The 12,420-nt window shown below is 43.1% G+C and overlaps 1 protein-coding gene across 4 annotated transcripts in view; it reads left to right on the top strand.

The window, feature by feature from the left end:
* LOC126337029 (ras-like GTP-binding protein RhoL) overlaps positions 1-12,420 on the top strand; it is a 350,016-nt gene that overhangs the window by 173,101 nt on the left and 164,495 nt on the right. For 2 of the 4 annotated variants that reach the window (XM_050001313.1, XM_050001310.1), the window contains exon 2: positions 5,516-5,611. The exons of the other annotated variants lie outside the window; for them this stretch is intronic. Coding sequence is in view for 1 of the 2 variants with exons in the window: in XM_050001310.1 (XP_049857267.1) it covers positions 5,516-5,611 (96 nt within the window). In the remaining variant the exon portion in view is untranslated. The remainder of the gene's footprint in view (positions 1-5,515; positions 5,612-12,420) is intronic. 4 annotated transcript variants of the gene reach the window in all.

Here is a 12,420-nt window from a genome sequence, read left to right as displayed (position 1 = left end):
TCCTTTATCTCATTTTGTTAGTTACTGTTCGTTGCATATGTTCGGGCCGGACTTCCCAGGATACTTTTTTAATCTCATTTTCTTCTGTATTGTTCGTTGCATTTGTTCGGGGCGGACATCCCATGACACCCATTCAGGTTCAGCGTTGATCAGATCACTCAATTTTTTTTATTACAGAGGGCAGCTAACCCTCTGACCGAACACGCTGAGCTACCGTGCCGGCTATCACACACAGTGGTCATCGCAGCTTCACAGAACGCTTTCCTTAAAACATAAATGCCCATGATTCTCATTACTCGCGGCATTTAGCCGATATCCGTAAGAGTTAGAGCCGGAGTTCATCCGCAATGAAGAAATACTTGCCCGTCCTCGCCTTCATTACATGTATGTAGTACCCATTCTGTAGGCTACTTCATATATACCGGGTGATCAAAAGATCAGAATAAATTGGAAAACTTAATAAACCACGGATTAATGTAGACAGAGAGGTAAAAATTGACACACGTGCTTGGAATGACATGCGGTTTTATTAGAAACAAAAAAAAACAAAGTTCACAAAATGTCCGACAGATGGCGCTGGACAGCAAAACGTCAGTGACAGCGCATGACAATCGTGTATAAAAGGAGCTGTAATGAGAGAGAGAATCAGATGCGCCAGGAGTCGCAGCATGTTGACGTTACCTGAAAAGGCGCTTTTAGTGAAGCTGTATTATCAGAATGGAGAATGTGGTAGTTCAGCGTTACGATCCTATCACCATAGGAAGGGGATTCGAACGGTTAAAGATCAGTCGACGAGAATGATTTCGAAGTTCGAAGCCACGGGTTGTTCACACGATACACCTCGTAGTGGCCGACCGAGCACAAGCGTAAAGCTGGTGAGACAGTTCAGGAAGAAGTGGAGACTGTAGCGGGTTGGTCTATGCACGGGGCAGTCAGCGCTCGTGCAGTCGCACGTCGCACCGGCATTCCATACACTACTGTTTGGTTGGCACTTCGGCGTACCCTCCCATGCTATCCGTACAAAGTCCATCGGCATCATGAACTGTTACCTGGCGATTTAGTGAAGCGGAGGGCATTTGCGGTGTGGGCGTTTCAAAAGATGGCGGAAGATGACGATGGGTCGCGTAACGTGTTGTGGACCGACGAACCTCATTTCACGCTCCGAGGGTCTGTCAACGCCCACAACTGCAGAATTTGGGCTACCTAAAACCCTAGAACTGTCGTGGAAACTCCATTGCACGACGATAAAGTCACGGCATGGGTTGGATTTACCACATCTGCCGTTATCGTGCCTTTTTTCTTATAGGAAATGCGTGATTCTGGTTTTGTAACTGCTACCGTGATGGGTGAGAGGCACGCCGATATGTTACAGAATCGCATCATCCTTAGCCTGGCTGATAAACACCTGCTGGAACGGACGATGTTTATGCAGGATGGCGCTCCACCGCATATTGCTAAACGCGTGAAAGATCTCTTGCGCGCGTCATTTGGTGATGATCGTGTGCTCAGCCGCCACTTTCGTCATGCTTGGCCTCCCAGGTCCCCAGACCTCAGTCCGTGCGATTATTGGCTTTGGGGTTACCTGATGTCGCAAGTGTATCGTGATCGACCAACATCTCTAGGGATGCTGAAAGACAATATCCGACGCCAATGCCTCACCATAACTCCGTACATGCTTTACAGTGCTCTTCACAACATTATTCCTCGACTACAGCTATTGTTGAGGAATGATGGTGGATATATTGAGCATTTCCTGTAAAGAACGTCATCTTTGCTTTGTCTTACTTTGTTATGCTAATTATTGCTATTCTGATCAGATGAAGCGCCATCTGTCGAACATTTTTGGACCTTTTTTTTTGTTTCTAATAAAACCCCATGTCATTCCAAGCATGTGTGTCAATTTGTACCTCTCTATCTACATTATACCGTGATTTATTCAGTTTTCAAATTTATACTGTCTTCTTGATCATCCGGTACTTCAGAAAATTATGCATGGTAGCGCCTAGCTTTGAGGATGCCCTTGAGCTCTGGACGACGTACGCTACGAAACTCCGCCACATTACGTTCATAGACCGGTTGAGAGGAGCAGAAGTTACTGGAGTTTACTTGCAGCAGCCAATACGGAGAAGATGCCGACGTCCCACCGATCCCGTGTAGCCCTATCATGCGTTTCCGCACGCATATGGCGACTGTTCAACTGTTTCTACGTTACTTGTCAGGAACAAGTTTCATAACCAAAAACTGACTTGGCAGTTGCAACTTCAGTATTCTCTGCCTTATACGCCTTTATATGAAGAAATATAACAAGATAATTAGAGAAGCATACGCTCTATAGTACAAGTTTAAAGAAACACAAAAGTTGTACCTACTATCGTATCAGACACCATTTAGCCCGGCGTAATGCAGTAGATTAACATGGCATGGACTCAACAAGACACTGGAAGTCCCCTGCAGAAATACTGAGCAATGTTGCCTCTATAACCGTCCATAATCGCTAAAGTGTTGCTGGATCAGGACTTTGTGCACGAACTGGCCTCTCGATTATGTTCCATAAATTTTCGCTGGGTGACCAAATCATTTCCTCGAATTGTCCAAAACGTTCATCAAACCAATAGCGAACAGCTGTGGCCCGCTGACATGGCGCATTGTCGTCCATAAAAATTCCATCTTTGTTTGGGAACATGAACTCCATGAATGGCTGCGAATGGTCTCCAAGTAGCTGAACATAAACATTTTCAGTCAATGATAGGTTCAGTTGGGCCATGGGACTCAGTCCATTCAACGTAAACATAGACCACACCATTATGGAGCCACCACCCATTGCACAGTGTATTGTTGACAACTTGCGTCCATGGCTTCGCGGTGTCTGAGCCACACTCGGAAACCCTACCATCAGCTCTCACCAACTGAAATCGGAACTCATCTGACCAGGCCATGGCTTTCTAGTCGTTTAGGGTGCAACCGATGTGGTAATAGTCCACGAGAGGCGCTGCAAGTGATGTGCTTTTAACAAAGGTACTCGCGTCGGTCGTTTGCTGTCAAAACCCATTAACGCCAGATTGCACTGCACCGTCCTGACGGATACGTTCGTTTAACGCCACACATTGATTTCTGCGGTTATTTCGCGCAGTGTTTCTTGTATGTTAACACTGACAGCTCTACGCACACACCGATGCTGTCGGTCTGTAAGTGAAGGCCTTCGGGCACTGAGTTGTTCATGGCGTCAGGTAATGTCTGAAATTTGGTATTCTTGGCACACTCTTGACTCTATGGATCTCGGTATATTGAAGTCTCTAATGTTTTCCGAAATAGAATGTCCTATGAGTCCAACTCCAACTAGCGTTCCGTGTTAAAAGTCTGTTATTCCCATCTTGGAGCCATAATCACGTCGGAAACCTTTTCACATGAATCATCTGAGTACAAATGAAAGTTCCGCCAATGCATTGCCCTTTTAAACCTTGTGCACGTGATGCTGTCGCCATCTGTATATATACATATCGCTACCCCGTAACTTTGTTCCCTCACTGTATAATAAAACTGTGATATGTTTGTAGAAACAATAAGCTCAATTCAATCAATGTTTTTGGTATAGACGGTTCTGCAGAACCATGCATGGTGTATCTGGTAAGTTAGCTAGATAGAAGGCAAGTTGTTGCTGCAAGAATAGCGTCACTCTTTACTTTTAGCCATATTATTCGAAAGACTGCATATCGTACACAATAATGCGTAGTTTATCTGCATTGTGTCACTATACATTACTGGACGTCTCACTGAGCACGCTCTGTCTGACTTCAGGATGTATTTTCAGTGGTGGTAACCTAAGGAAAGGAAAGGAAAATTATGATTTATAGTACGTAGACAACGAAATCCTTAGAAACGTAGAACGTGCTCGGATTGTTTCAGAGATGGGGAAGGAAAGTTACAGTGGCCTTTCAAAGGAGCCGCTCAGATGTTTGTCTTAATCGATGTGGGGAAATCATGGAAGACCAAAATCTTGATAGCTGAATGGAGTTTTTAACCACTGACCGACCAATACGAGCCCAGTGTCCTACCACTGATGTGAGCCACCTTTCTCGTTACAGTTCAGAACTGGGAAAAGCACATTGTGTCAGGGCAATAGATCGCATTAGGACAGAAAGAAATGAGTATGATCGGGAACGGACTCGTGGCTAGCTTTAGTTGCTGCTGATATCTTATTCTGTTGTTATAATATAGAAACGTCAACCAAGAACTACACAAATTTATGGTGCTGTTGGACCTAATAAATTTAAATTTCATTCTATGGTTTTGACTGGTTTCGTGTCGGGAAATTACTTTCAGTTGACAACACATGAACGCAAATGTTTAAGTAGCTTGCTTCGCATACTGTGGCAAAAGTTTGAAACCGGATTTTTTCTGTATCAGTATGAATGTGCTGCTGCCGAAAGGACAAGAAACAATGTGTCATAAGTTGATGGAAGTCAGGTGAGTTTTTTGAAAGAGTGTAATACATTGAAGAGACTCACATTTGCAAGTTTTTAATACTAAGTGTTCAGGACGTATTTAGTAATACCCATTGTTTCTCATTGTGATTCGTTTTCCTAGCATCCGAAACTGCAGTATTCTTGGTTTGTTCCACCATCATATTGCGTAAAATAATTCGTAGGTTACTCAATAGTTTCGCATTTACGAAAGCCTTAGTAGCAAAGTACAGATGCGGGGTCCATTCAGCGACAAAAGGGAAAGTGCCAAATGCCGGTGGCGTATAGACAGTTCTATCAACAGAATGGAATTTAAATTTTACAGCTGCTTCTTCCTTTTCTATGGGAAAATAACAGTGATATCAAGACTTAAAACGCTCCATACCAACACGTACTACGGCACCGCAGTACCATGAAGTACCTTGGAGAACTACATAAATAATTAAACTATCTGTACTTCACACTATCACATAGGCTCCAGTAAACCAGGAAATAATCGCCACTGAACAAAGAGTCTTTCACGTTAAGATAACAGTTTCCTACTTCAGTTAAGATATGTTACTCTATCACAGGCAAGTTAAAGAAACTCCGTCAGAGATAAACCGGGTTTCAGCATAATCTTCAACAGAATGGACACAGCTTGCAAAATATACAATAGTTAAATGTACCACCCGTTCTGTACTTTGTCTTGAAATACTTGGATCATCTCTCCCGGTGTTGAACATACTATATACCACGAAACAATGGCACTGTACTTCTGAGTAACTTTTTCCCGTCAATCCTTCCTCTCCCGTGCCTTTCTTTTGTAGAACCGAACTATATTTTCCTTCCCACCTAATATCTATCTTGTCTTGAAAATAGTCTACTTTCATAAATTACGCTTTCATCGGTATAATACCTGTGGCTTTCTTATTTTAACTCTCAAAGGCTCGAAATATAACGGTATAAAATGTGGTCATGTTTTCAGAGTTCCATTCTTGAAAGTCGTTCATAACATGTCCGTGCCATAGCGTCTGTATCTTGATGCATATCTGACATTGTTGTTTCTTTTGCAGTCAAATCTAGAAAGGCTACGATTTTCCGAAAGGAAATCCGTCTTTGATCGGTTTGCTTGCCTGTGTTCCTGCCCACCGTGCGCCACACTCTGGCGGGTAAGTCGTGGCCGACTGAGCACGCGCCGTAGCTGCCTAGCTGCGTAGATCACTGTTCAGACTAGCTTACTTGGGGGCATTAAGTTTCAAAACTGTGCTGATAGCCGCTGCGCATGCGCAGCCCGCCGTGGTGGAAGTCGTTGCCGAAACTATTTAGTATCGGGGCGTTCCAACTTCCGCGACACGAAACAGGTAGTTTTGTGTGATTTTAAGATTGTGTGGTGTTGCAATAAATGCAACATGGAGTGGGGAGTTGAGAAAATTCTTGTTCTTGTACTGTTATGCTACGCATTGGTGTTTGTGAGACATTAAAAGAACAAAGTGAATCGTAGTTCAGTACTTGAGATAAATCGTCCTGATACGAGCATCAAAGGCCTGACAGTGTCGGAGTTGCTAATCAAAATACATTCTGCAATAAATATGACATCTAAGACCCCTTTATGCATTTGAAAACTTTTGCTGATGCCGTTAGGTGAATATGAAACTATCCTGAAGAGATTACCAGATGCGGAAGGTACCGGAAGAATACGATGTGGAGCTAAAGGCGGAAATAGAAAATTTAATATGAATGATATCCACAAATAAGCCGCACCAACACCTGAAAGAAATTTGGCAGTTGTGAATTTTTTAACACGATGTAGATACAAAAGAAAAGGAAGTGTGTGTTTTCCAATTTCAATTTCAACGATGACTCTTCACCAATTAGTTAATTTTCGTTCTTTATAGCATCTTAAACCCCGTTAAGAACCATGAATTGTTCCGACGTCGTTCTTAAGTGGTTGTAAGTAGTTTCTGGAGTAATCTACCAAAATTTCTTTGCAAAAACAGACATAATGTCTTATGGGATAACAGCAATCAGTGATTTTATAATGTTACTTAAAAACCGTCTTGATTGCAAATTTTTTAATTCATATGACCGGTTTCGGTTCATTCAGAACCATCTTCAGATCTGTTATTTCAGTTACAGGAGTAACCCGTCCAAATCCAGCAATTTTCACATGCTACGTCAGCATGTGAAAATTGCTGGATTTGGACGGGTTACTCCTGTAACTGAAATAACAGATCTGAAGATGGTTCTGAATGAACCGAAACCGGTCATATGAATAAAAAATTTGCAATCAAGACGGTTTTTAAGTAACATTACCAAAATTTCGTTGCTGAGCTGACATCCCCTGTTTATTCAGTCACGAATTTAAACACGTTTGTTCTTTTCCTTTTCTAGATTTGGGGCAGTCGAACCTCAATTCCGCTATGACCCATGTGCAACAATTGTAGCTTCAGAGACGAAAATGTTGCTTCGGTCCTCATAAAATGACGAAACTGAAATGTATACTGTTTTCGCCTGGTAGACTGCTATTTATGGAATTAGTTTCACAATTCTAGATTCGAAAAACGATTTTCGCAGCTCATTGTCTACGTATAAACTAAACTTTAGTTCTCAGTGGAGCGGCTGCCCAGTCTTGTCGTGTTTGTCGTTTATGCCCATTTTGTAAACCCATACCTTAAGATTACTAGCTTGTTCAAACAATTAGTCAGCCGAGGTATAATAGGAAGAATACTTACTGTTTCCAGTGCTATCCAGAGCGCTCACTTTCGATTACGACGCGAAAGCAGGACCTCTCACATCTCCAACGAGAGAGATTTACTGAGACTGTTGGTATGTAGTGTGGAGTGGCGAGATTCATATCCCCGTCGCTTATCTGTTTTAGGGATCCTTGGTTTCCGTTAGTCGCTTGAGGAGACTAAGGAAATCCTGAAACAAGACAACGATCGATTTTCTCCTCATTTCTTAACAATGGGACGTTGTCAACTCATATCTTTAATCCGCAGCGCCTGGTCTAGTGGTTAGTGTTGCTGCTTGTAGATCATGGGGTTCCGCGTTCGATTCCCAGCCGTGTCGTAGATTTTGTTAATTTGTTAGGCGCTAATAACAACGTGGTTGAGCGCCTCACAATTCAAAATCATCGTCATCACACCTTTATATTATGTGTTCCTACTAACCTGAGAGTGGCACCGTGATTCCCCACCTTACTTTTTCGGTATGTCCTACAGTATGAAGTTTTATTTGTCACTTGCTTGTGGACAGGTGCGATATACACTGAAGAGCCACAGAAACTGGTACACGCGCCTAATATCGTGTAGGGCCCCCGCGAGCATGCAAAAGTGCCGCAACACGACGTGGCATGGACTCGACTAATGTCTGAAGTAGTGTTGGAACTGACACCATGAATCCTGCAGGTCTGTCCATAGATCCGTAAGAGGGGGTGGAGACCTTTTCTGAACAGCACTTTGCAAGGCATCCCAGGGATGCTGAATATGTTCATGTCTGGGGAGTTTGGTGGCCAACGGAAGTGTTTAAACTCAGAAGAGTGTTCCTGGAGCTACTCTGCAGCAATTCTGGACGTGTGGGGTGTCGCATTGTCCTACTGGAATTGCCCAAGTCCGTTGGAATGCACAATGGACATGAATGAAAGCGGGTGATCAGACAGGATGCTAACGTACGTGTCACTTGTCAGAGTCGTATCTAGACGTACCAGGGGGCCCAATTTACTCCAACTGCACACCCCCACTTCATAGCTTGAACACTCCCCGACACACATGCAGGGTCCATGGATTCACGAGGTTGTCTCCATACCCGTACACGCCCATCCGCTTGATACAACTCGAAGCGGGACTCATCCGAGCAGGCAACATGTTTCCAAACATCAAAAGTCCAATGTCAGTGTTAACTGGTCCACTTAAATCTTGATAATCTTCCATTTTAACAGCAGTAACCGATCTAACAACTGCGCCGTACAGTTGTTTTATATGGTCGTTGCCGACCGCTGCGCCGTGTTCTGCCTATTTACATACGCGCTTCTCTCCGTTGGATTTTCTCTATCTCTTCTATCAACCCTATCTGGTACGGATCCCACACTGCTGAGCAGTATTCAAGCAGTGGGCGAACAAGCATACTGTAACCTACTTCCTTTGTTTTCGGATTGCATTTCCTTAGGATTCTTTCAATGAATCTCAGTCTGGTATCTGCTTTACCGACGATCAACTTTATATGACCATTCCATTTTAAATCACTCCTAATGCGTACTCCCAGATAATTTATGGAATTAACTGCTTCCAGTTGCTGACCTGTTATTTTGTAGCTAAATGATAAGGGATCTATCTATGTATTCGCAGCACATTACACTTGTCTACATTGAGATTCAATTGCCATTCCCTGCACCATGCGTCAATTCGCTGCAGATCCTCCTGCATTTCAGTACAATTTTCCATTGTTACAACCTCTCGATACACCACAGCATCATCTGCAAAAAGCCTCAGTGAACTTCCGATGTCATCCGCAAGGTCATTTATGTATATTGTGAATAGCAACGGTCCTATGACACTCCCCTGCGGCACACCTGAAATCACTCTTACTTCGGAAGACTTCTCTCCATTGAGAATGACATGCTGCGTTAGTTATCTAGGAACTCTTCAATCCAATCACACAATTGGTCTGATAGTCCATATGCTCTTACTTTGTTCATTAAACGGCGTTTTATATACGCCTTATTGGAAAATAAAGTATCACCCATTATTTATAACAAGCTGGCACGACTGCAGAGTGGAAATGATCCGTAGTAAGCTTTGCAAATCGCCCCAAAAATACCTGTGGCGCCCAGACTTGTCTGTTGTCGCATTCCTGAAAACGCGTGTGTTTATTTGGTGCCGTGATTTCTCTGCCGAAGTCACGATGATGCACGGAGTAACTGGACGCGAACGTAGAGGTTGGAATCACAATCAGTGTAGAACTGGAAACGACCTCTCTACAGAATGGGGTGGCACCGTCGTTTCGGGCTGTAAGACAACAGTAATTGGCGGAGGGCAGATTCTCTGCAGCTTTTAGGTATCATTAGTGCTTCAGTTCTTTCTTTGGGTGACGATGTAACTCCCATATGGTTAATAAATGTCGTGTGACTAGGGCCTCCCGTCGGGTAAGCCGTTCGCCGGGTGCAAGTCTTTCCATTTGACGCCACTTCGGCGACTTGCGCGTCGATGGGGATGAAATGGTGATGATTAGGACAACACCCAGTCCCTGAGCGGAGAAAATTCCCGACCCAGCCGGGAATCGAACCCAGACCGTTACGATTGACATTCTGTCGCGCTTACCACTCAGCTACTGGGGGCGGACACTCCATATGGTGAAAAGTGACAACAAACAATGTGCCGACCGGACTTTGAACGTGGATCCTTATCTTTGGCGGGCAATGCGCTAACGACTGCGCTAGCGAACGTGAGTCATGGATCAACACAAACCTTGGATTTGTCGCGGATTCCTACTGCCTACTTCTAGTTTGTTGGTAATATCTGACACAACTCGTGATACTTTCAACCGCGTATTTCGTTGTGATAAAGCTCTTTAGTATGCGAGGATCCCGATCAATGAAACCGACAGCCTTTGCCCCCCTTCAGGGCTGTGGTGTATGTACTATTTTCTGAAAAAGTCTGTCATGGTTTTCTCACAGTTTAGCGATTGATGATATAAGAGGAAGGACAGAAGTTATCGGTATAACCCGAAGATGCCGTAAGGCTATTTCTTTTTCCGCATACGTTTTACGCACTAATGTAACTCATTGTCAGCATGATCTGCGGAATAGATGTGTTTATACACCTTTTTATAGCAGTGATAATGTGGGTGATTCATTGAAAGGGTGCGTGTAAGTTATACTTTGAGAAAAGAAAAGGCTACAGAGAGGCAGCTCGACCCAATCAATATACTTTCATGGACTTTGTCCACTTAGAGAAAATGTTGGACAATGGAAAGAGGTGCAATGTGTTTTACATGCTCAGAAAAATATGTATACTTTATAGATATAGATGAATAAAATACAATATTTAAAAGACTCAAGAGGGGACAAAAAATAGGAGACCCACAGAAAAGTGCTCGGGATTAAAAATAATTTAAGGCAGGGGTGCACTCTTTCTCAACTATTGTTCAGTCTATATATCGCAGAAGCAATCGAGGAAATTAGTGGAAGTTTCAGAAGTGGTTTAAATTTCGTGGTGAATGGGTAACAGTGATAATATTTGCTGACAACGCTGTTGTCTGTGAAAGTAGGGAAGAATGGGACCTACTGAGTGCAAGGGCCGGCCGGAGTGGCCGACCGGTTCTAGGCGCTTCAATCCGGAACCGCGCTGCTGCTACGGTCTCAGGTTCGAATCCTGATAGTGCTCAGAGCCATTTGAGTGCAAGGAACAGTATATTGAGCCCAGAACATGGGGTGAGTAAAATCCAAAGAAAAGCGATATAACTGAAGATTAGCAGAAATGAAATTAGCACCAAACTCAGCTTGAAAATTGGATGCCATGTTGTAGACGAAGTGTAAATATTCTACCTCGGAAGCAAAATAAGGCATGGGGGACGGAGGAAGAAGAAAACTAGAAGCAGACTAGCCGCATGTAATCTACTAGTATCAAACTTTGGCCTTAAGTTAAGAAATAAATTTCTGCGAATTTGATTCAGCAGCGTAGGTAACTAGATCTTGAACTGTGGGAAGATAGGAAAAGAAGACTGTCTTTGCGTTTATAGTGTGGTGCTATGGAATAATATTGAAATTTAGGTAGACTGGTAAGATGGGAAAAGAAATTCTTCGCAGAATTGGCGAGCAAAGCAACATGTCTAATACGCTGACTAGAAGAAAAGGCTGGTAGAACATATGTTAAGACGATTGAAGCAGCTTTCATAAAATCATAGGCAGCCATCGAGGGCAACAAATATAAGGGAAGACATAAATAGGAATATATATATACAATCAAACCTAAAGGACGTCAAATGTAATTACTACGTTGAGATGAAAAGATTGGCACAGGATAGGAAGTCGTGGCAGGCCACATCAAACTAGTGATAACGCGAGAAAATAAAATACAAATTTGGTGTCATGGAGACATTGCAGTTGCTGTTGCATACGAGACTTGTGCATGTTTGATAGGAGCGAAGATATTACTGCATCCTGCCTCGGCTCCCTTTGGACTGTGCGACTGCCACAAAGCCTAATGCATGCCGAGCAGGATGTTTATATCGCACTGCGCTGCACTGTTGACTGCATTAAGCGTGACCTATCTTTGCACTGGCCGAGTTGTGCTTCGGGCTACGCTGCTCTACCTTCAATTGAAGTTTTCCAGAAGCAGACATTTTCTTTTGTAGCTCGCTACGCACTGTTTCTTGGGGGGCGGAGAGGGGGGGAGGGGGGAGGAAAATGCGTACTCTGGGGCTACAGAAATGTCTGTCTGTAGAAGTGTGGCTCATGACTATGTAGTATATTTCTCATGGTTCCTGTGAGAAACACATGTAAATATTTATTATGGTTATTTCAATTAACATGTTAGCTGTCTTTATGTATTAATTTATTCGTAGACTTACGCAACCAGCCACTATCGTCAACGGCCGCGGAATTCACAAGATCCAACATGGATAAAATAACATTTATTCATTGGGTTACAAATTTGAAACACTTCGTAATACATTTTGAATAATTCACAGTAAGTATATCATAGTTCACAGTTTTAAACAGCTTATAACACATTTTGGTAAGTTCACCACGAACCTCGGTGCACTTTATTACACGCAGATGGTGTCGCGTTCCTTGTCCTGCTGCATACACATTACTTTATGAGGACATCAGTGTGCTTTCGTAGACTTACTCGATCTGGTGTATGCAAATTTGTCTGTAAACTTCTGCCTTCAGTCAATACTAAAACAAAACTCTAACCTTGTCAGGTCAGCAATTTTCATAACTTGAAAAAAGTTGCGGTTGAGATGTTGCCTTTCATGT

The sequence above is a fragment of the Schistocerca gregaria genome, chromosome 2, assembly GCF_023897955.1.
Source record: "Schistocerca gregaria isolate iqSchGreg1 chromosome 2, iqSchGreg1.2, whole genome shotgun sequence".
NCBI classification, from domain to species: Eukaryota; Metazoa; Arthropoda; class Insecta; order Orthoptera; family Acrididae; genus Schistocerca; species Schistocerca gregaria.
The sequence above is the reverse complement of the archived record's forward strand: the minus strand, read 5'-3'. Positions and strand labels throughout refer to the sequence as shown.